Consider the following 25027-nt stretch of genomic DNA (forward strand, 5'->3'; position numbering starts at 1 on the left):
TGTTGAACATAATGAACGGAATTAGACAGCCACACAGACTTTATTTCCCAATCCATTCCTGAGGGGGGGGATCCCTGCGGGGGGGGGGTTCACATTTTTGCTCCAGCTCCGGATTTCACACACCTGATTCGACTAACAACGGCGTGGTTATTATGTTGACTTGTCGATTTGTTTGGGATAGTGTGTAGCGTAGCCCGTAATCCTAGCAGGATTTCTTCCATTGGCTGTTTATTTTTATTTCACCTTTATTTCACCAGGTAGGCTAGTTGAGAACAAGTTCTCATTTTGCAACTGCGACCTGGCCAGATAAAGCAAAGCAGTTTGACACGTACAACAACACAGAGTTACACATGGAATATAACAAACATACAATCAATAATACAGTAGATCTTATAAACAGCACGTGGTAAACGAGGTAGGATAAGAGAGGTAAAGGCAATAAATAGGCCATGGTGGCGAAGTAATTACAATACAGCAATTAAACAGTGGAATGTTAGCGCTGGGCTAGGACAAAAAATGTGCACCCCCTGAATTGGACTAGAAAACACTGAGTTAGAACGTTCCCATTAGCTCGTGGACATTGGTCGTTTGTTTACAGTGGCACACAAGGCTATTAGACTGGGCTGGATGCTCCTTGACCTGGAAGAGGCCCTCAGCATAGCGTGAGAAGAGGAGATTTGTCTCTCAGTGGCTTGTGTACGGGTCTGATTGCTGTCGGGCATTAGAGTGAGTGAGCACAGAGAATGTGTGTGTGTGTGGGTGCGCAAGCGTGTGGGGTGGGGGAGGGATCGCTTGCTACAATCTGCAAGGAGAGGTTGTTAAGAAATTGGAGTTTGTGTGTTTTTTGTGTGTGTGCGTCGCGTTTGAGAAAGCTTATACATCGATGAAGAGAGAGGGTTGATTGATTAAGTGCGGGTGTTGTTGTTGTGTGTGTGTGGTGTCGTGTGAGTGTGTGTGTGTATTGTATGTTGTTCTGAGAGTGCTTATACAGTCGGAAGAGAGGTGAGTCTGATTGTATTGAGAGTGGTGTGTGTGTGTGGTGTGGGTGTGGTGTGTGTTGTGTGTGTATGTTTTGAAGTGCTTATACATCGGAAGAGAGGGAGGTTGATTGTATGAGTGTGTGTGTGTGTATATCCTTTATGGGTTTTTGTTTTCTATTCATGGCCGGTTTCTCAGGTGCAGGCTCTATAGGGTTTCCAGTGTGTGCAAATGTGTGTATATGCCGATTTATCGTGTGTGTGTGTGTGTCTGTGTGTATGTGTTGGAGCAGTGCTTAACATCGGAAAGAGAGGGAGGTTGATTGTATTGAGTGTGTGTGTGGGTGCGTATGTTTTGAGAGTGTTTATACATCGGCAAGAGAGGGAGGTTGATTGTATTGAGTGTGTGTGTGTGGGTGGTGTGTGTGTGCGTATGTGTTGAAGTGTTTATACAGGGCGGAAAGAGAGGGAGGTGATTTATTGGAGTGTTGTATATTTCCTTTATGGGTTCTCATTCATGGGCCGGTTTCCTCAGGGGTGCAGGCTCATTATAGGCGTTCCAGTGTGTGCATGTGTGTTATATTGCCTATTTTGTGTGTGTGTGTGTGTTGTATGTGTTTGAGAGGCTTATACATGAAGAGATGGAGGTTGATTGTATGAGTGTGTGGTGTGTGTGTGTGTTGTGTGTATGTGTTTGAGAGTGCTTTATACATCGGAAGAGAGGAGGTTGATTGAGTGTGTGTGTATATCCTTTATGGTTTCTCATTCATGGGGCCGGTTTCCTCAGGGTGCAGGCTCTATTAGGGTTCCAGTGTGTGCATGTGTGGGATATGCCTATTTATGTGTGAGTGTGTGTGCACATACATCGCCTCTGTTTTGACATTGTGTGTGTGTGTGTGTGTGTGTGTACACACCTTTGGCTCTGGAGGGGAGGAGTGGAGGGCAGGTTTCCTCAGGTGCATGCCTTGTTAGGGGTCCAGTGTTTTGAATGTATGTTACGTTATGTATTGTACCAGTATGTATGATGTATGTATGTATGTATGTACCAGTAGGGATGTATGTATGTATGTATGTATGTATGTATGTAGTAGTATGTATGTATATATATATATGATATATATGATATATATCTACTATATATATATATATATCTCTCTGTGTGTGTACCTTTGGCTCTGGAGGGGGAGGAGGGGGAGGAGCGTGTGGCTGGTTTCCTCAGTGTGCTGCTGCCTCTGTAAGGGTCCAGTTGTTTTGGGGAGACCTGGTTCTTGCCCTGGTCACCCGACGGCTCCGACTTCCTCCTCTTCCTGTAGTCACTGGCAGCACTGAAAGTGATAGAACACACGGTTTTAAAGCCACATTCCACAGTCTGTCACCTGTTCAGCCATTATTTCTAAATCAGTCATTACTTCAAGGCAGGAAGTAAGTTCCCAAATAATTCGAACGGGGCCTGTGTTTCAGCCCAACGGAAGCCCCACCACTTTGTTTGGGACAAAACAAGATACGATGGGACAYGTTTGCCAACTACTCTCACACTTCAATTACTATTTCAATTCAAGGAAATATTACAGATTGTTCCTTTGACCCAGTTCATATAATATCCTGGGTTATAATTCCCTCTGGTATAATAGCGGTCATCGCCCTTTTGTGGTTCAACAAAGAGACCCTTAGCAAGGAACAAAAGAAAGCGGGAAAATAGACCTTTAAAAGAACAAAGCTAAGTTGTTGAACTTGACTAATTCATGTAAACGTCATCGCCGTCGATTCAATTCACATTAGGATGATGGAGCACGACTGCTATTGCTCCTTAACAACGCCCTAGACCTGGATTACACATGCCCCCTGGCGACGAGAGAGTCGWGTCCGGGTTCGGCCGACTGGCTGTAAACCTCTCAACTGTCCTGTCAATACATTTTTTTTTTAAAAAGCCTTCAGATCAAGACTTCTAGTGTGGGTTAAACAGGCTACTAGTTCTTTCAACTACACCGAATACAATCCCAGTCAGTCTTCCATGAATAACATCCTCTTTTCAACCATCTCGGAGCAAATCGAACTGATTAAGCCTAGCATCGGTGAAAGGGAATGGGAGGCGGAGGGGGACAGGGTTGAAGGACAGAATCAATAGGCTGAGTGGATAATGTATGCAGGGTTGGGGAGTGTGTGTGTGTGTGTGTGTGTGTGGGGAGAGTCAGCCGTCACACACACACATTGACACAAACCCACCCCGACGTATGTTCAATCAACAGAGCTACAAAACACTGAGTGTCCTTGTGAAGGTGATAATATGAGAGAGAGAGAGTTTGGGACGCCGTGCCGCTAGAGCGAGAGGGAGGAGGGGGAGAGAGAGATGCAGAGAATAAGAGAGAGAGAGAGAATGAGAGAGAGGGGGAGGAGGGGGAGAGAGCGATGCAGAGAATAAGAGAGAGAGAGAGAGAGAGAGAGAGAGAGAGAGGGAATTGAAGACTCACCTCGCCGGCCTCTCTGGAACCCGGTCAGCAGTCGGAGTGAAGTACAGCGCCGTCTGAAAGAGGGCAGACAACAAAAAAAGGGAGGGAGAGGAAGAGTGAGAGCCGCACGAACAAAGACTGGTGGAGGAGGTGGTGGCGGTGGTACACACAATGCTCAGCTCGCACGCCGCCACTACCGCCGCGGCGCCACGCTCAAAACGCTCCCCCGGCTGACGGCATGACGGAGGTAGGTTCCACATGGCGTGTGTACRGAAGCTCGGATGGGCCTACCGGTGGCGCTGAGAGCAGTGACCGCTGATTCTGTTGAACTCTGACCTTGGTCTGTTTGAGGGGTTCTTTCAGGAGGGAGAAAGGACACGAGTGAAGTGAAGCACTAAAGGGGAGAGCGAGAGAGGAGCTCTTTCACGYTTTGAGATTAAGACGCGCCCCTGGAAGACCCGAAATGGACTCTTTGGATCATTGGATTAGCTCCATGTGGTAACAAAGTATAAAACGCAGCAGTTTCTACCCTATGCTACAGACCTGAGCCCTGTGCTGATCTAGGATCAGGTCCTCTCTGTCCATATCATCTTATTCGTTTTGATTCCAACAGGAAAACTGACCCTAGATCAGCAGATACATATTGAATCCCAAAGCTGACCTATTCAAATAAGAGCTTTACATGTGACATGATATACATGGGTTGACAGCAACCTTTACAATTTATACAGTCTTGAGATTCACATCAATAATACGCTGTCAACAGATCAATTAGATAGCGATATAGCGAGAGAGAGATAGATAAATTAATAGACATAATTGATAGACAAGAGAGAGATCATGATTAGAGTAAGTTTTTCACGAGTATATTGGAAATACATAAGTGCAGTACTGTTTATGCTGTTATATTTAAGCAATAAGGCACGAGGGGGTGTGGTATATGGCMAATATACCACGGCTAAGTGCTGTTCTTGGGCACAACACATYGCGGAGTGCCTGGACAAGACCCTTAGCCGTGGTATATTGGCCATATACCYCAAACMCCCAAGGTGCCTTATTGCTATTATTAACTGGATACCAATGTAATTAAAGCAGTAAAAATACATGTTTTGTCATATCCCTGGTATACAGTCTGATATACCACGGTTGTCAGCCAATCAGCATTCAGGGCTCAAACCACCCAATTTTATAATGAAGACATAAGGCCCGAGGAGGTGTGCTATATGGCCAATATACCACGGCTAGGGGCTGTTCTTAGGCAAGACACAACGTGGAGTGTCTGGACAGAGCCCATAGCCGTGGTATATTGGCCATATAACACAAACCCCTGCTATTATAAACTGGTTACAAATGTAATTAGAACTGCCAATCACCATTCAGGACTCGAACCAGCCGGTTTATACCTAGTAATAACACACTGAAATGAGTCACTAGCAGAGCGGCCATTGTAAATACAGGMAGTTGAAGACGCAATAAAGAGATGACTATGACTGATAAATGACATATGACTGATATGGATGCTGAAAGATGAAAATGTCCTGCTATGGTGTACTATACATGGTGACAACTGTCCCCATCAGTCCTCTAGTGACATAGGGACAGTGTAATTACAATGGAGGTACATGTTGTGCCTGTGTCGACGTAAGGTGGCCTAATAAAATGTATAGTCACAGTAAGCATGGTAGCTTTCATCCAAATCACACAACATGTAGGTGATCAGTAGTAAAGCAATTTAAGACTACAGTTGATTAGCAAGGTTTGCGTTAAACTCTGCTTGTAMTCTCTTGCCAACTCCTTATGGAATTGCCGTGCCTAGGGTTGCAAAATTAGTCTCTTTCCCCAAATTCCCTCGTTTTCCAGAAACCCTGGTTAGAGGATTCCCGGATTTCCTGCTTCTTCCCTCGATATTCCAGGATTCTTCCATCCAGGGTTTCTGTAAAACTGGGAATATTGGGAAAGTTACTAGGATTTTGCAGCCTTAGTCATGCCTAACGAGTTTGGCGTGACAAGGAGTTGGCAAAACAGCACAGAATTATCTAGAACCAGGCTATTCAACTCCCTCCCATTCCCACAATGCTGATGAATGCCAATGTTTACCTCGGTGAGTCGGCCAGGGCAGATGTCTGGATTATAATCCAGACGTTTTTTAGGAGGCTTGAGCCCCAAGCAGCGGTGAGGAGGAAGAGGAGGAGGAGGAGGTGAAGATGGAGTGGTGGAGGAGAGGCAGTGGCGTCATGGGGGGGAGAGAAAACGAGGCGGAGAGAGGAAAGTGACATCCGTTAGAGCACACAGAGGAACTGAAGACTGACGAGTTTCAGACACGCTGCACACACACACACACACACACGCAAATCCATATTATGCACACAAACACACATTGCAGTTATGATTAAGCCAATTTGAACACATCTAGTACATTATGTGAGCTCCAACACACACTCACTACTGCTAGGCACATCTACAAACCCATAACCATAAAGCAACACACACACATGCAGATTGTGAGAGCAAGAGGCAGAAAGCAGAGTGAAAGGGCATATATGCACTACAGTGCAGTGATTCGGTCGTGAAGACAGACTAGCTAAAACATGACGTTGGTGGAACCATCCCTCTCAAAACTAACCTCCAGCCATGCGCATTAAGGAACCTTTTCTATGTTCTCTAGGGTTTATTCAGTGGTGTGGTCCGAGTGCAACATAAAGAATATTACAGCTAGAAATGTGGTATAGAAMTCTGATCGCTTCTTATTCTGCGTGACATCAGTCGTGTCTTTTCTAGACTGCATATTTCTAGCTGAACATTCCGAATAAAGTCAATTTCCTCGACCTAACAACAGACCAACTCAGAACAAACAGAGTGTTTCTCGCCCTTCTCCCCAAAAGTGTGCACTTGTACACTTCCTCTCATGGATTTCCAAAGGAATGGGACTGGTGCAAGGAATATGGTGGAACACGGGAACTCAATCCAGCCCAAGTTTAAACCAATCCACTACCTTTAAACCCTTAGGTCGCCTCAAGTTTAGGAGGAGTGAACGAGTTGACACTTTGGGAGAARGGGTAGGAACCAAAATGTCTAAACTAGCAAACAGAAAGAAACCACACAAGCTGCAACAAACAAGAGGAGCATGAAGAACGGTGCAGAACGATGCTCTGACCRGATGCTGCCGATTCATTTGTCGATTTTAGCATGTCATTTCGATTGATCTCTGTTCTGCTCAGTTCTACCAGCTGCTCCACTAGCTTATCAACAACGGTAAGCACACACTGCAAAAGAACCTGCATTTTGTTGGTGAAAAATAGGAAATTATACAAATGTAGAAAAAGAGGTCCCCCTTTGTAGGAGGATTTTGTGATAAAAAAAAGAAGACCAATCCATATTAATTTGGGACTTCCGTTTTGTTTTGCAGTGGTTTCGAGCTTTCAACGTGTCGCAGGGCCAGCTGATAACGAGACAGCCACACTACGCAAAACCAACTGACCAAGACGCAGAGACACAAGCAGACCAGCCACAAGGAGCTACACACAACAGGCGACCACCACAGCACCCAGCACCCAACAGCATGCCGAAGCAACTACAACAGGAAGGACCCCCAGACTCCGCTCCCGGAGAGTTACTGGCGTGCAGGCCTTTGTTCCAACTCAGCACTAACACACCTGATTCGGGCCAGTCTCTGTCCAGACTGAAGACCGATTATGCTCTAGTGCTGCGTTGCGAAATAAAACAAACAGCCTTTCGTGTGAATCAGGTGTGTTACTGCTGGGCTGGAACAAAAGCCTGCATACCCAACTAGCTCTCCAGTCCGAGAGTTGGACGACTCCTGGACTACATGATTCCCACCCAGCTACAGTGGGGTGAAGMCTAAACGGGTAGAGGGGAGTGGGGGAKAGAGGGGTATACCTAAGGCGTGGGGTGCCGAGGTGGGAGTTACGGACCCTCACTTACCGGACGGCCGAACTCCAGCTCGGAAAAGAACTTATACCAAGGCTCGTTCTCTAAATCTATGTCATCTGGGTTTAGCTTATAGGTCTGGAKAGAGCGGAGGGTGACAGAGAAAGAGGGAGGGAGAGAGAGGAGGAACAGAAAGCACAGAGAGAAATATGGATCTCGTGGTTAGGATAGGGTGTGCAGCGCAAAGCTGCAGGGGTTGATGGGTAAAGAAGGGTGGGTCCAGATGGAGAGTTTAAMACCAGGGTAAAGAAACAAAAACAGTGTTGCTAACCAGGGCACACACACCATTACACCCCCAATTTTTTTTGGGGGGGGGGGCGAACTATGACGCTTGTCAAATAGAAASTATTGATGTGCAATTCATTTTACTCGGTTACTTTTCATATTTCTCATTCAAATAATGGAAAAAGGGATACAAAGTTGAATGGGTTGAAGGAGAATGGTCAATTAAATTGAGCGCTGAAAGACATGACATTGGCTCATAAAGTGTCCTGAGGCTAAGAAGCTGAACAGTCCTGTATGAAAAGTGTCTTTGCTGCTTTTAGTGTGTGACAACACACATGCTCTCTTCACCAGTCACTCACTATAATGTACCAAACCAGAGCAGAAAAAAGTGTTGTAATGTTTAAACTATTCCAGCAGAGGGCAATATCTTCTTGTCATAAAGCCTTTTACAACTCTGGTTCATTTCAGCACACCTGGGCCACGTTCAGTGGCCGAACGTGATCAAACGTTCAGTGGCCGAACGTGATCAAACGTTTCAGATAGAAACCCCATGAATAGAGCCAACGTGATTCCTTATTCTACATGTCAGAGAGTCACGTTTGTTCTACAAAGCATACTTCTATCTGAACATTCCAAAACGTTACGTTCTGTTGAACGCGCCCCCCAGTTGAGCGCAATACGTTGCGCGCGCCGTTCTTCAACTGTCTTCGAGGTTCGTTTGCTCTCGTTTGGTCGGTGTGGCGGCGTGTGACCTGATCAACATGGTTATGACCATTCTGAACTCCAAACTTGTGCAGCACACATCATACAAAATCGGCCCTCTGGGAAAGGACAATCACACCATTCAACTGATTGTTCGGGAACAGCAGCATATCCATTGAATTAAACGCTGCAGACCACTTCATCCCGCTGAGCGTGGCACTGAGTAAGTGAGGTAAAAAARTAACGTTGGTTTAACTGTTAATAAATTATTTGGCTGGATTCTTTCTAAAAGTCTCATTTAAACCTTCACCACGTACTCTGCCCAATACGCGGTACTCTGAGTTTACTATTAAWGTTCACTTTTATACCTGCAGCAAAACTCACCTTAACTGAACATACAGAAACTCTCGCTCTCCCACCTCCTCTCCTGAMGGACTACAGCGAGAACGACTCCTACACACCAGTCCCGGGGCTTATTCCTCAGTCACTTTCAATGGAGGTTTACCTTGGAGCAGAGGGGTGATTCACTGCAGTGCCCAGCACACTGCAGGCTGGCTGTGACATTTACCACCCCCAGTGTCTACTGGGAAATGTAGTTTATGAGCTGCTGGGGGAAAAGGCTGCCCACTTTTATTGGAGATCTTGGAAGTGCTTTTTGTATTGGACTKGCAAAACAGCTACTTTAGCTCAGGAAGAGGTGAATTGCACTGTGGAGGGGAGTGTAGTCTCACTGATATCTCTCTGTCTAATTGGAGTATATCTGACCTCCTTAGGCGGTCCATAAWATTAATAGGAAGGAGCTGAWCGGGAGGCGGCTCAATGTGGGCCGTGCCCAGAAGAAAGTAGAGCACCAGACGGCTACAGAGGTCAACCAGCCGCCCCCCTCTGGCTACTTCATGCCACAAGGCCAGAACACTGGTGCCTTTTACCAGCTGGCTCAGCTGAGCCCCAGCCCTCGCTGGGTGACCCACGTCTAGGAGCTATTTAAAGGGATACTTTGGGATTTTGGCAATGAGTCAGACACATTTTTATGTCTCTGTGTCCAGTACGATGGAAGTTGGAGGTAGTTTTGCGAGTCAATGTTAACGAGCGTTAGCACAATGACTGGAAGTCTATGGATACAGCATCTGCTAGCATGCTAGTAGCTACCCACAGACTTCCAGTCTTTGCGCTCACTGGCAGTGATCAGACTCCACAATCCAAGAAGTGGACCACAAGATGTTAATAACAGCCTTCTTTGTGGAAGGCCRTATCCAGACAGAGGTGTGGATGTGTGTGAACTAGTTTCTCATCAGCAGCGGAGAGACCCGCACCACGACCAGAAACACACACACACGAAGGTGATGTGATGAAGGCTAGAAAACATGGTTTATTGTGGCTTTCTTAGAGAGAAGCAGGGAAAGAGACAGCATAGTTGGGATGCATAAGGGAGCCTATAGTTCACCCTGCATTACAGACTTCCCTGACTCAGTGATATTCCCCCACGCCTGCTCCTGTGCTCTACTTGGATTAATTCCCACATTAGTGTGTGTGCCAAATGGCTCCCTATTCCCTACACTATAGGGCAGATGACCCAGACTTTGAAGAACACTGCTATAGGGAATTGGGTGCCCGGCAGGAAGCAATGTAGTTCTGGAGAACCTGTCTAAAGAGATTAAAAGGGACAATACAACAATTTTTATCTCAATATCAAATCATTTCTGGGTAACAATTAAGTACCATACTGTGATCGTTTTCAATTAAAATGTTCAAAAAGAAACAAAAAATAGCTTCTTAGCTAAAATACATTTCTCAAGCAAGAAATTAGCTAGCTGTCTGGGAGTGGTCTGAGTGGGGAGGGGAAAACTGAAAACAAACTGTTATTGGCAGAGGTTTGGAACTCTCTTTCTTATTGGTCTATTAACTAATTTACCACCTGGTGATGTCACCAGGCAGGCCAAAACTCCCTCCCACCAAAACAGGCAGAAATTTCAGGCAGCCTTTTCAAACAGTTCTTACACTAAAAGGGCATTATCATAATTTCCACAGTTTTATTCCAACCTCATAGTGTGGAAATATATATAAAACACAGGAAAATCATGTTTATGATTGCAGAAACACGCTTTTGACTGCTTTAAGCTAAACAACATCCTTAACTTCAGAAGAGTTCCTCCTTTCATCCCCCTCCTCCTTTACCTCTTTCTCCTAACCGATCACCCTCAAGTCCATAGAGCAGACAGACTAGCACGTGGGTGGCCGACCCTCCTCCTGGAGAGCTACCCTCCTGCAAGACGTTGCTCCAAACCGAATCAGGAGGGTTCACAACAGAGTTGGAGCATAACCCTGCATAGCGACAGGATCTCCAGGAGGAGGGTTGGCCAGTCCAATACAGCTCATACAATACACAACTATCCCTCACTTCACCTCTTGCCCTCAATTTCATGTAGCAAATAGCCCCAGCCTCACCAATACAATGGGTGACAGACAGACAGGGAGTGAAAAGAAGATTCCAACCCTTTGCCTTTGTGGTCCATTTCATATTTTTTTTTAAAGGTCACTGAAATGCTTTATGAGGAAACCCTAGAGAAACTAAATTATATAAAAATGATATTCTACAACGGGTTGGTCAAAACAAGCATTGTGATTGGTTGAGATGCGTTCTAAGGCATACTAAATAAACAGTTCGGCACAGGTAAGCCTTTGACGCCAAAAAAGGCATCTTGTTTTCTGTTCCATCTGAGAAATCCCTGCGCATCCACTGTACCATCAGCCCAGACAGCCAATCCATTAACTTGATCTCCACTGTAAAAAGCATCTCGACATTATTTCCCCTTGCTCCTAGCCTAGCCAYAATTGCTTTATTTGGGCTCCGCTTTAGTTTGACCGCATCAGGAAGGTGATTGCGTGAAACCGAAACCATTTAAAAAGGAGTGAACACTGTCTGTTGAATAAATGAAAATGGGTRCACTTTATGAAAATCTAAATATAAGCTTGCTTCTAGGCCTTCAGAAAGCATTCAGACCCCTTGACCTTTTCCACATTTTGTTACGTTACAGCCTTATTCCATAATTAATTAAATTGTTCGTTTTTTTACTAATCAATCTACACACAATACCCCATAATGACAAAGCAATACTTTTGGCAAATTTATAATAAAAATAAATACATGGAAATTTGACATTTACATAACTATTCAGACTCTTTACTCAGAACTTTGTTGAGTTTCTCCCATTCTTCTCTGCAAATCCTCTCAAGCTCTGTCAGGTTGGATGGGGAGTGTTGCTGCACAGCTATTTTCAGGTCTCTCCAGAAACGTTCGATCGGGTTCAAGTCCGGGCTCTGGCTGGACCACTCAAGGACATTCAGAGACTTGTCCCGAAGCCCCTCCTACGTTGTCTTGGCTGTGTGCTTAGGGTCATTGTCCTGTTGGAAGGGGAACCTTTGCCCCAGTCTGAGGTCCTGAGCGCTCTGGAGCAGGTTTTCATCAAGGATATCTCTGTACTTTGCTCAGTTCATCTTTTCCTCGATCCTAGTGTCCCAGTCCCTGCCACTGAAAAACATCCCCACAGCATGATGCTGCCATCACCATGCTTCACCATAGGGATGGTGCCAGGTTTCCTCCAGACGTGACGCTTGGCATTCAGGCCAAAGAGTTCAATCTTGGTTTCATCAGACCAGAGAATGTTGTTTGTCATGGTCTGAGATTCCTTTAGGTGCCTTTTGGCAAACACCAAGCGGGCTGTCATGTGCCTTTTACTGAGGAGCTGCTTCCGTCTGGCCACTCTACCATAAAGGCCTGATTGGTGGAGTGCCCAGAGATGGTTGTTCTTCTGGAAGGTTCTCCCATCTCCACAGAGGAACTCTGGAGCTCAGTCAGAGTTACCATCGGGTTCTTGGTCACCTCCCTGACCAAGGCCCTTCACCTCCGATTGCTCAGTTTGGAAGCTTTAGGAAGAGTCTTGGTGGTTCCAAACGGATTCTATCTAAGAATGATGGCGGCCACTGTGTTCTTGGGGACATTCAATGCTGCAGAAATGTTTTGGTACTCTTTCCCAGATCTGTGCCTCGACACAATCCTGTCTCGGAGCTCTACGGACAAATCCTTCAACCTCATGGCTTGGTTTTTGCTCTGACATGCACTGTCAACTGTGAGACCTCATATAGACAGGTGTGTACCTTTTCAAATCATGTCCAATCAATTGAATTTACCACAGGTGGACTCCAATCAAGTTGTAGAAACATCTCAAGGACGATCAATCGAAACAGGATGCACCCGAGCTCAATTTTCGAGTTTCAAACTTGTTTTCGCTTTGTCATTATGGGGTATTTTGTGTAGATTGATGAGGGAAAAAGGTCATTTTAAAATAAGGCTGTAACAAAATTTGAAAAAGTTCCCTAAAAGAGCATCTATATCATTCATATTCAAAGGCCACTTTTTTGAGGATGCATCCCCCCTCGAGCTTAAAAATAACACTTATATAATTGCTTTCCTACTCAACCTTAACAAGCATATCCGCGCAAATTAGCAGTAAGTTAGACCACTTTAGAACACGTAATAGAAATGTGTTTATCCCTCTAATGGTTCAGGTACAGTACCTCTAAAGGCTTCTTCCTAGAGCGTAGGTCAGGGGTCTCCGACTCTGTCCCTGTAGACAGAGCCTTTGTGTGTAGAGGGTTTTGTTCCAACCCAGCTCTAAACACATCTCTGATACGCTCTGGACCTTAATATCTGGAATCGGGTGTATTCATGCTGGGCAGGAACAAAATCCTACACATCCATTTAGCTCTCCAAGACCGAGAGTTGGAGATCACTCACTTACTCGGAACCAAGGGTGCTGTAGAGGGTGATTATGGGTAATGGAGTTTTATTAAATGGCTTGGATAATGACAATGTAGGCCAGGGGTGTCAAACTCAATTCCTGGAGGGCCGAGCGTCACCGGGTTTTCGTTCCTCCCTTGTAGTTGATTGATTAGTTAGGAACTCCCCTCACCTGGTTGTCGGATGAATTTATTTATTTCCGGCAGTCTAATTGGACACCAATTTAATGGAAATAACAAAAAAACAGCAAACACATGGCCATCCAGGAATTGAGTTTGACACCCTGATGTAAGCTAATAAACAAAAAGTGGCAGACGTGCTTTTGGGCACTCACCGGCCTCTCCTGCTCCAGAACGGATGATTTCCCGGGCTCGTACTCAAAGATACTCCGGGGTTCAGCGCGGTACTTTCTAGTGTCCACTTTCCTATCGGGAGGACCCCACTGATTCCTGGTCAAAATAAATAAATAAAGACATCAGTGTGATCTTGGACCTAGTTTAAGATGTCAAAGCCACACCACTAGCCTAGGTATAGGCTCTAGGGCTAAGGTTACCCCTAAGGTGAGGGTCTCAAGGGACTAGGTAAGGACTAAGCCTAGGTCCAAGGCCCATGTCTAGGCCTACATTGCAGACTAGCCTAAGTCTAAGCCTAAGATGCAGACTAACTAGCCATTGGTTTAGGACCAAGCGAAAGAAAAACCAGACCGCGATGTGTCTTACATGGTGTCGGGCGAGTCTCGCTCCCGGTCGCTGTCTCTGGACCTCAGCTGTAGGAGGGAGGGCTTGGGCGGGGGTGGCGGTGGCACGGGGGAGGGCTCCCTGAAGGTCCCGGGGCCTCCGTTGTCCGACGGGCTCTTGGCCAGGGGCCGGTACGTTTGTGTCCTGGGGGGAGGGTACGCCATGGTGGGGTTGGAGGACTGACCATATGTGTCTAGGGGGGGAAGGGGAGAGAGATAACAGAGAAAGGACGGGGAGGGAAAATAGAGAGAAAAAGGGGGAGGAAGAAGAGAATGAGGGAGAGAGAGCGAGAGAATGCAGGAGAGAGAGACCGAGGAAGGAGAGAGAGAAAGGATGGGGAGGGAAAATAGAGAGACAGAAGGGGGGGTCGTAAACTAAGTATTCTTGCAAGTCAGGTGTTTGAACACAGGACAACGTGACAAACCAGTAGCATACGTTTGAATCTTCAAAAAAGAGATCTTCGAGATTCTTACCGCTGTCACCGATGACAGTGTATGTGGCGTTGCGCGTGTCGGCATAGTCGTCATCTGTAGAAACACGGAAGGTGAGCAGAACAACACACACACACACACACCCTGCTGAGAGTGCCCTTTTCCCTGCATCCATTTGTGCGCACACATACAGATTCCCTACTTTCATCACTGCAGAAATATTCTGCCCGTCTCAGGGAAAAACTCAGTGGGCAAACTAAGGCTCCCTAGGTAGCTTATCAGCAAGGTGAATACTGAAGATCAAAGTATAAGGACCCAGGAGAACGAAGGGCTGACTATTGAAGTTGTCCTTTGAGAACTACAATGAGCTGTGTGTGTGTGTGTGTGTGTGTGTGTGTGTGTGTGTGTGTGTGTGTGTGTGTGCGTGTGTGTGTGTGTGTGTACATTGTTAAGAACAAACATGCCTTGTATTGACTATTTGATTTGGTGAAGCCCACACAACGGAGCAGAGATCGCGGCAGTGCATCTGTAGGTTCGATTAGACACCGCTTCTCCCACTCAATCCCTCTCTCTCTCTCCTTCCCCTTTCTATTGCTCTCCTTCCTCTTTCTATTGCTCTCGTTGTATTCGTCTCCGTCTCTCCCCTTCCACACTCTCTCTCTCTCTAATGAGTTCTGGCTCTGTGGAGCTGTAGTGTTCTGGCTCAACAAGGGCACACAGAGAGAAACCCACACACACAAACACAATACATGCATGTCCATCCACACACACACACTACATGACCAAAAGTATGTGGACACCTGCTYGTCGAACATCTCATTCCAAAATCATGGGCATTAATATGGAGCTGCTATAACTGCCTCCACTCTTCTGGGAAGGCTTTCCACTAGATGCTGAAACATTGCTGTGGGGACTTGCTTCCATTCAGCCACAAGAGCATTAGTGAAGTCGGGCACCGATGTTGGGCGACTAGGCCTGGCTCCCAGTCCGCGTTCCAATTAATCCCAACAACGTTCGATGGAGTAGAGCTCAAGGCCAGTCAACTTCTTCCACACCGATCTCAACAAACCATTTCTGTATGGACCTYGATTTGTGCAGGAGGGTATTGTCATGCTGAAACAGGAAAGGGCCTTGCCACAAAGTTGGAAGTAGAGAACCGTCTAGAATGTCATTATATGCTGTAGCGTTAAGATTTCCCTTCACTGGAACTAAGGGGCCTAGTCCGAACCATGAAGAAACAGACCCAGACCGTTATTCCTCCCCCACCAAACTTTACAGTTGGCACTATGCATTGGGGCAGGTAGCTTTATCCTGGCATCCGCCAAACCAAGATTCGTCCGTCGGACTGCCAGATGGTGGAGCGCGATTCATCACTCCACAGAACGTGTTTCCACTGCTCCAGAGTCCAATGSCGGCGAGCTTTACACCAATCCGGCCGATGCTTGGCATTGCGCATGGTGATCTTAGGCTTGTGTGTGGCTGCTCGGCCATGGAAACCCATTTCATCAAGCTCCCGACGAACAGTTCTTGTGATGGCGTTGCTTCCAAGAGCAGTTTGGAACTCGTTAGTGAGTGTTGCAACCGAGGACAGACTATTTTAACGCGCTTCAGCACTCGGCGGTCCCGTTCTGTGAGCTTGTTTGGACTACCACTTCGCGGCTGAGACGTTGTTGCTCCTAGACGATTCCACTTCACAATAACAGCACTTACAGTTGACCGTGGCAGCTCTAGCAGGGCATAAATTTGACAAACTGACTTGTTGGAAAGGTGGCATCCTATGACAGTGCCATGTTGAAAGTCACTGAGCTCTTCAGTAAGGCCATTCTACTGCCAATGTTTGTCTATGGAGATTGCATGGCTATGTGCTCAATTTTATACACCTGTCAGCAACGGGTACGGCTGAAATAGCCGAATCAACTAATTTGAAGGGGTGTCCACATACATTTGTATATATAATGTACACACATGATGCATGCATACACACACATACACAGCCCAGGTGTTTGACCAATCTTGGTGAACAGCAAGGAAAGACAGACCGTAAAGTAAGCATTTCACGGTAAGGGCTACACCTGTTGTATTAGGCGCATGGGACAAATAAGGTGGGATTTGATCGTACATACTGCAATGACACACTGTACTGTCTCCTCCAGTCTACTGCACTTCTCCCCACCTGCTTTGTGAACCATGTGGATCTGCTTGAACATGGTCTTGTACCAGTCCTTCGGCCTATCCACCGTCTGTGGGGAGAGGGAAAACAATCACAAATCAATGTAGGCTACGGACAGACGGACACGTCGGCGGACAGACGGATCAATAGATGGATAGATGGACAGGACAAGGAAARGTCTGTGTCCATAGCCACGTGTTTTTGTTTGTCCCACACTCAGTCATGTGTCATCGGCTGACAGGGGAAGTTCATCTCTTGGCAAGTCGATAACATTGACCTCCACCGCGACATGACTAGGCAGAAAAGTGTCTATTTCCAGTCCAGAGTGTGTGTGTGTGTGTTTGACCAGACGTACCCAGATGGCCCGAGCTTGGCCACACCTCCGCTAATACCATGGTTACCAGCGAGGGGCCAGAAATATTTGCAAAACAGCACAGTGCATCTGTCTCTCTCTCTGACTATCTGTTTTGGTCTCTCTCCCCCTCCTTCTCCTTCTCTCCCAGTATCCATGCTCTTCACAGCCTCTCAATAGAGTGTTGACTAGTGTCTGAAGTACTCTTATACACGGCTGAGATACATCCACACACACACACAGAGAGAGAGAGAAAGGCTGCTCATTGCCCTGTAGTACAATAGCGCGGACTTTGACTAAGTCCCTAATTACAGCTAGCGTACATAGAGAGAGAGAGAGAGAGAGAGAGAGAAAGGGCTCTGAAGAAGAGGTCTAAAGCTGCTGACATCTCAAAAGCATTCCTCCCACTTGGTCCTGCTCACATATCAGACAGCAGACAAGGCTAGTCAAGGCCAGAGGTACTCCACACACCGGTGAGTCATGAAACTCCACAACACACATTGTGTGCATCCCAAATGGCACCCTATTCCCTATACAGTGCACTACTTTTGGCCAGGCTACATAGGGTTCTGGTCAAAAGTGGTGCACTATAAAGGGAATAGGGTGCCGTGTGGGACAGAGCCACTGTCAACAACCACAAGATATGAAATATAGGTTTACTTCTCTGTGGCGAAAATCATCCCAACTAAAATGAAACAGAACTTTTAAGCCTTCTCAAAATGTGCTCTTAAAGTACGTGTCCAGAGAGTTTTTTCCCCCCACTTGTCTTGTCGTGTGTATGACTGCCTGTGTGTCCACGCCTCACCGTGCGAATGGCGATGGGGATGCCCGTGTCATCCACGGGACCGATGCCCTCGTAGTGGGGAGCCTTGATGACCGACACCCTCTTCTCCTCCTCTGAAAAGCGGGCGATGGGCACCGTGCTGCTCATGCTGGTGTGGCCCGACATCACCGACTCTGAACCTTCTGTATGATGTGTGTGTGTGTGTAGTGCAGTGTGTGCAGGGGGAGAGAGGAGGAGAAAAAAGGGATGAATAGAGGGATGGAGGAAGGAAGAGAGGACAGTAAACTGATGGGCAGGATTTGGATGGGCTGGCCCAGAAAACACACAAATATGCACACTCTCCATCTCACACACACACACACACACACACACGCACACGCGCACACGCACACGCACACGCACACACATCCTCTCATCTACAATGTTGGATAAGCACTTCACAGTAGCGGGGAAACAGTTTACTAGAGATATCCACTGAGTATGCCAAACATTAGGAACACCTTCCTAATATTGAGTAGCGCGTGCACCCCCCCCCGCACCCCGCCCCCCCTGGCACCTACTACCATACCCCGTTCAAAGGCACATACATCTTTCGTCTTGCCCATTCACGCTCTGAATGGCACACATACACAATCCATGTCTCAATTGTCTCAAGGCTTAAAAATCCTTCTTTAACTTGTCTCTTCCCCTTCGTCGACACTGATTGAAGTGGATTTAACAAGTGACATCAAGAAAGGATCATGGCTTTCACCTGGTCAGTCTGTGTCATGGAAAGAGAAGGCGGTTCCTAACATTTTGTACACTCAGTGTGTATACAGTACATCGTAGTAAATGTAGGGATGTGCGACGCCGATGTGAGTTATGCCCCGATAAGCATATTCCCACTGCCAGGTCCACTTTGTCAGCAATTCATTTCCCATTGTGTTCCCCTATCGAGTAGTTCCCTTCTGCCTCTAATGGGTGTAAATACATCATATCCTGCAAACAACATTAGTCCCCAATACATCAACTAACTAGACAAGTGCATTAAAGGGCCATTATTTCTGGGCGGTAGTAAGAGTGAGGGGATCAATATCAGAACAAAGTGAAAGTATGAGTTGAGGTAAATCACCATAGAAATCTGAATACCAATTGGCTTAGTTTGTGTGGAGGCGTACATYGTGGTTCAGGATCGTTCTTAGCGTAAGAGTGCTTGGTTATGCAGTGGTTGTCAAGCCTTATTCTGTGCTCATTATTTTGTTAAAAGGTAAGACTCKGTAATATGGTATTGTGGTTCACAGCAGGGCAGCTGCCTGCTTACACAAGTCAACAACAAAAAATCAAAAAATCAGGATCCCCACTCTCACCTGCGTTCCGACTCCGCACGCGAACCCCCCCTGGGCTGAACGAGGCGGGGAGAGGGGGGTAGGCCGGGGGTGAGGACGGTCTCTGGGGGTGGGGCGCACCTCCATTCATTGCCACTTGAATAGCTTGGCCCTGGAGGAGAGAGATGCGAGAGAAAAAGAGAGAGTGAGGGGAGGGGAGACAGACAGACAGACAGAGGGGGGGTGGGGGGGGCATCAGAACCAGGAGGGTAAAAACAGTGCACTCCCATTTGCAAGAAACAACATTTATAGTGGTCAAAACTGATGGGACAGACACCCACATAATGTTATCAGCTGGTTAAGACTCAAAGACTCTGTACTGAGAATTGATTCGTCTGTAATAACAATAGGTTTACCAGTAAGACTAAAATGGTTATACGAGTAGATTGTGATGCAGGTCAAAAAGTGATTGTTACGAGAGGAGTGCAACAGACAGTATTGGAAAATCGTGCTGCATCAGAGAACACACAACGGGTTAGTTAAAAAGAAGTAGTTGAGTAGTCGGAAGTCAACAAACATGGGCTTACGTCAAAAATCAGGCGTTTCATTATTGGTTAGAAACGACACGTAAAAGACCGTGTCAAATCCTTGTCACATTGAAAAGACCCACAATCAAAACTCCCACAACGAAATAAAAGACTTAACAGACATAGGAAAGAAGATGTTGTACCTAAAAGTTAATGACAGTTGGACAAATCCTCACATTGTTGGTATGTGAGAAACACACACAAAAGACACGCTACATAGTTGGGATCACGGTACATAAAGACGTTGTTAGACTAAAACCATCAGAAGAGTGCAAAGGGAGATGTTATGACAGTGGGACAAGGGGGTAGGGCTTTCAAGAGCGCCTCACTCAAGACGGGTGAGTGGATTAGTTGGAGGAGCTTGTAAACACTATATTGTTTGGGTGTGGAACAGTTTTGGAGGTTGGGGGGGGGAACTCAAGCTTCCTTGGTGTAGCCAGTAGTTAGCGACGTTGTGTGGGGGGGGGGTAGTTACGTTAGTGGCAGCAGCGGCGGAGGTTAGCGGCGGCGCCTCGTCGGTGCCCGTGGTGGACGCGGAGGTCGACGCGRAGGTCGACGTGTGGCTGAGGGTGGGCGAGGGTGTGGGAGACATGCCGGGAGAGTCCAGGCTGCAGATCTGGAGCTCCTCCAGGAGGCCCGCCGTGGAGGACGAGTACTGGCTGAGCGCTGACACTGTCACGGGGGAGAGCGAGGGTGACATGCCCCCCATACCTCCACCAGCACCAACCATGCTAATGCTAACCCCGCCGACTACGGCAATTTTGTCCATTCGGTCCCGCCCGCCGCGCTCCAAGGTGGCGTATGGGGACGGGGCGTACGGGGTGGGCGACAGGGCTTTGAGGCTCGCCAGGTAGTCCAGTGAGTCGGCGCTGTGGCGGTTGTAAGGGGAGCGGCGGGCGCTGTGGTCGGGGGAGCAGGGGTGAGGAGGCGAGCCCTGGTAGGATGGAAGGGGGTTATGGAGGAGGAAGAAAGGGAGGGGGAGAGAGTTTAATGATGCGGCTGTGCATGGTCGGGTGGTCCAAACAGGGCAGGAAGTGACACTGTGTGTGACATAAAATTAYGTGCTGTTTTGTCGCACTGCATTATAGTGGGCAGACTGTTGTTACCTTCACTGTGGGGTAAGAGATTGGATTAGTGCAATCACGGTGTTTGAAGATATTGGACACTGAACAAAAACACACTGTGCTCTAAATCTGGCCAACCCTCTGACAAACGCACAAACACACGCACAATCCCAGGTTAGTCTGGTTGGTTGGTTGTGCCTGACAAACCACTGTGGTGCTGTTGAGGAAGAACTGACAGAGGTTGATTAGAAAACTGGAACTCAGTTATAGTACCAGCACATTCGCTTCGGCCGGTCGAGGTGGAACTGGAGGGGGGCCCTTCACCTTCTTGCCCTCCCCAGGGTCAGAAGCTGGGGCCTTGGAGCCCGGTGGTTTGGGGCTCCGTGGGCCATCTGGACGGAGAGAGAGGCTGTGTGATGGCTTTGGGGGCCGATGGAGGAGTCTCTACGGGGGGAAGTTGTTAGGGGAGGAGGGGAGGTGGTTGCAGAGTTTCTCAGGCTGGGGGATGGGTTGGTGGGAGGGGGGATCAGGGATGGTGACGGGGGTGAGTCTGAGGGAGGACACCTTGCGCTCTGCAGCCTGAAGCTGGGTGGTGGTGGAGGAAATAGCAGTGGAGGCTTTGACCTTGCTGGTGTCATAGGGGATGGGGCTGGCGAGGGGAGACTGAGGGTTTGTTTGTGGGGGCTGGGGGTTGGGTTCGGGTTCAGATTGGGGTTGAGGTGCAGAAGTGGTGGTAGTATTCTGATGGTGGGAGTAAGAAGACCTGCTCTTGACTGTGTACGACTCATTGAGGATGGCCTTCTCGTTGGAGAGGGCTAGCATCCCGGGTCCGAGGGTCTCGGCTAGGAGGGAGCTGTAGGAGGGGGGGATAGCGCCTGTGGCGGGGGAGGGGTAACTCTCTCTCCTAGGGGGCGGGAGGGGGACCTGATAGACAGCCTGTGCAGCCAATGAGAATCAGAGAAGGAAAACAGCAACAAACAATGTTTATCAATGGAATGATTGAAATAAAGATATGAGACGGACAAAATCCCGTCCCAAGTATAATACAAGACCAATACACCCTTGACTGCAATATATTCACGTTTTTTTCCTTCTCTACGTTGTAAACATTTTATGAGGTTGTGGTGCGATTTATTTGCCACTTTAAAAGCCAACGTCATAAAAATGTGGCCTGGAATCAAACAGAGATCGTTTTAGAAGATTGAAGAGATGTGTGGAGCAGACTGCTTCCTTTCTGAGTTTATTATCCCCAAATGACACACACACACACACACACACACACCCCTCTGGGGGAGGAAAGGAATCTTTGATTAGTCTCTTCATAGCCGCTGGAAAACAACATAAACATATCAACTTGAATCAACAGAAAAACTTGACAGGGGAAATTCTCTGGAGGCACTGGTGGTGAAGGAATGAAGGAATAACACTGCAAGATTTATTCACATTATAAACTTCCTGATAAAGAATGATTCACACTGCTTTAATACTACAGATTCAACAATGATAGCTTTGCCACTGAACTCAATCAGTGTGGTGTGAACACTCTGGTTAAACCGATTAAACACGTTAAAATGCTGTATAGGTGTATTCACCTGTGTGGGGGACCTCTTGTCTTGCAGGTTGGGCCTGACGCTGCGGAAGCCCTTGGCGGCCAAGGAGGAAGTGATGTCGTCGCCGTTCCTTAGGCCATCGGTGCTGCGTGACCTCCAAGCATCTGGAACACACACACACACACACACAATTACAGGTCACAGTCACACATCTCATAATACAATTATACGTGACAACTAGACCCCTTGACGCCAACCCATGATGTATCCCTTTTCACTGCTTAGAGTGCAAGATAAATTGGATGTGAGCATCGTGTCAAGATAAGACACACCACATTGAACTGCAGTTACCTGAATCTGACGAGTGAGACTCACTCCCTGTGAGGAGAAAAGAAAACGCACATTAACGTTACTTTTGGTGTGCATGTCTAGATGTCTCATCAATATGCAGCAAAAGAGACATTTGAATGGTGGGTTCAGTAGTTTAAATACATATCCAGATTAATGAGACAGACTTCTGAAAGAGGGGGAGAAGAACATTTAGGGAAGGAAAAAAGGGACAATTCAATGACACATAGAAGGGATACGGTTAATATGGAGTGCTGTCAGAGGTCTATTCTACACCATCGATTTCTAGCAGAATGTTCCCCAATGTTGTGTTCTACACAATCGATTCTCATCTGAACGCTCCGCAACGTTGTGCCCTTCTGAACGCAGCCCTTACAAAAGCCAATAGAGCCGAGACAAAGCCAGGACATTATGACAACAGAGATAGACACCAGGGTCATGTTCTTTCAGCACCAAACGGAACAAATAAGAGTGAAACGGGGAGGTACCATCTGATCTTTTCCAATAACAAATGCTTGTTGTCCATTGCAAAAGATTTTGCCACGCTGTGCCCTATTGAACATGACCCTGTGTTACCGTCCACATATCCCAACTGCTATTAACTCGAGTGTCAAATAGAATATAGATTATAAACCTATTATTAGAGGTAAGAGGACATACAGCATCTAACCAGCTAGATACACTCAATGGGGCCCAAAACAAAGTAACAAGGGCTAACTAACGAACAAATATTTATAGTTACCAAATAAATAACTGCAATCGCTAAATGTATTTGATCAGAGAACACCATATTGACTATATAGATATAGCCAAGCTGCATACGGACATATGATGGTGTATGATATGTTTTTATCTTCTAGCACAGCGGACTAAACTAATTACCACACCAGCTGAATCAGGTGTGGTACTGGAATAGATCAAATAAGTGGAACTGGGGGTACTCGATGAAAGGTTTAGGAAACACTACTGTAGAAGATGGGAGAGGTTGCTGTTATTGGGGGGGGGAGCCTACTGAACACAGACATACAGTACATCGGCCTAACTAATGCACCTATTTCATAGGTGTGCCTATGGTTGGCTTTGGAGAGCGCAGCAGAGTGGGAAACTGATGACAGAGAAGACAACACAAAGCCAGAAAAGAAAGGAATCTCCCGACCAGTCAGAATAAAAACTCTTTATAGAGGCTTGGCTAAGTTGGTGGTCTCCTACTTCATAAACTGCTATCAGAACTACATTGAAAGAGGGATGAGACAGTCGGGGTCGGGGAGATGAAGTGTGTGTGTGTGTGTGTGTGTGTGAGTGCATGCCTGTGTGTGTGTTGCAAGAGAGTGTTTCTCTGTGCATGCGTGTTTGTGTGTGCACGCTCCTGTGTGTGTGTGCCTGCATGTGTGTGTAGCCGGAACGAGCGATGGAAATTTCACGAGACGCGGAGGGTGTTTTTCTATCCCTGGCAGGGCTTAATAGCGCTCGTCCGCTGCCTGCCATCGCCCAGGGAATTCTGGCTATCCGGAGATATTCGGCGTTGACAGGATATGTTGTTAATAGCTGATGCCGTCGTGTGCGAAGCCGTCGCTGCCTTGAATTTTCGGGGGAGATGTCTTTCACTACGTTACCCATGAGCAACAGGGGGGGGGGGTGGTCTATTACTTTTCACGGCAGGGAAATGAAAACGCTAAAGTGTCCTGTCATGTGGTTTCCACCCCCCATTGAGCGCTAGCTGGGTCCCTAAAATGAACAGCCTGAGGCAGACCGCACTTGAATCTGTCAACTTGTTCTATACAGCAGATTTGAGGTACAAGTTGTGCTTAACCACAGATCTAAACTCAGATTATCGTACCTTTCAATCCTGGCTTTAGTCATTGGGGATGGCATAATATCTGACCCTGTATCAGTGATTAAGGTCAACTTTGATGCTAGTTCACCACACCCTTTAGACCAGGGATTGTCAAATAGGTTTGACAATTTTTTTTCTGAGCTAATAGTAGGTGGGACAGAACATAATTAGCATATAATATTAGCATATATATTGGCCTACATTACAAATTGAACAACATTTTTAACACATCTGATAGTACATAATAAATTCAGTGACTAACAATGATTTCGATCTGATTACGCTCCTAGGTTCAGGGAAGAACGTACACTTCATCTCATCGTTCCCCAAAGCCAAGCCAGCGTGTCTTATTTGCAATGAAAATGTGGCTGTTTGCAAAGAATTCAAACCTCAGACGTCATTATGAATCTACGCATGGAACCTTTCAACGTGGCCTTCCCGCCCCAGACAGAGGCCCGACGCAGAAACATYGAAGCGTTAACTGCAAGCTACACCACACAGCTTTATGGGCTGACATATTCTGTCACTTAAAACGGGTTAAATCTGCAGTTACAAGGAAGAGGAAAAACAGTCATGGACACGGTGGAAAAACGCGCGGCCTTTACTAGTAAGTCCAGGTGGAGAATTATACTCTCTTGCTAAGAAAAACGATACCCTCGCTGGATGAGGCCGCAATTCAAACTGAGCTGATTGAATTCCAGACATCGAGCCAAATCAAGGATGCGCTCAGGAGTGCTGAGTTTTGAGCGTCATGCTCAGAGGAATACAG

The 25027-nt window shown here is 46.9% G+C and overlaps 1 protein-coding gene across 1 annotated transcript in view; it reads right to left on the reverse strand.

The window, feature by feature from the left end:
- Positions 1 to 25027, reverse strand: part of LOC111958333 (sorbin and SH3 domain-containing protein 2) — a 47024-nt gene that overhangs the window by 16959 nt on the left and 5038 nt on the right. The window contains 16 exon segments of the mRNA XM_070437167.1: positions 2145 to 2302; positions 3446 to 3498; positions 5522 to 5578; positions 7367 to 7450; positions 13432 to 13546; positions 13817 to 14027; positions 14308 to 14361; positions 16439 to 16505; positions 17593 to 17753; positions 18918 to 19047; positions 19938 to 20396; positions 20800 to 20915; positions 20918 to 21008; positions 21010 to 21462; positions 22119 to 22240; positions 22428 to 22454. Of these exon segments, the coding sequence (XP_070293268.1) occupies positions 2145 to 2302; positions 3446 to 3498; positions 5522 to 5578; positions 7367 to 7450; positions 13432 to 13546; positions 13817 to 14027; positions 14308 to 14361; positions 16439 to 16505; positions 17593 to 17753; positions 18918 to 19047; positions 19938 to 20396; positions 20800 to 20915; positions 20918 to 21008; positions 21010 to 21462; positions 22119 to 22240; positions 22428 to 22454 (2358 nt within the window).

Source organism: Salvelinus sp. IW2-2015, linkage group LG34, assembly GCF_002910315.2.
Source record: "Salvelinus sp. IW2-2015 linkage group LG34, ASM291031v2, whole genome shotgun sequence".
NCBI lineage: Eukaryota > Metazoa > Chordata > Actinopteri > Salmoniformes > Salmonidae > Salvelinus > Salvelinus sp. IW2-2015.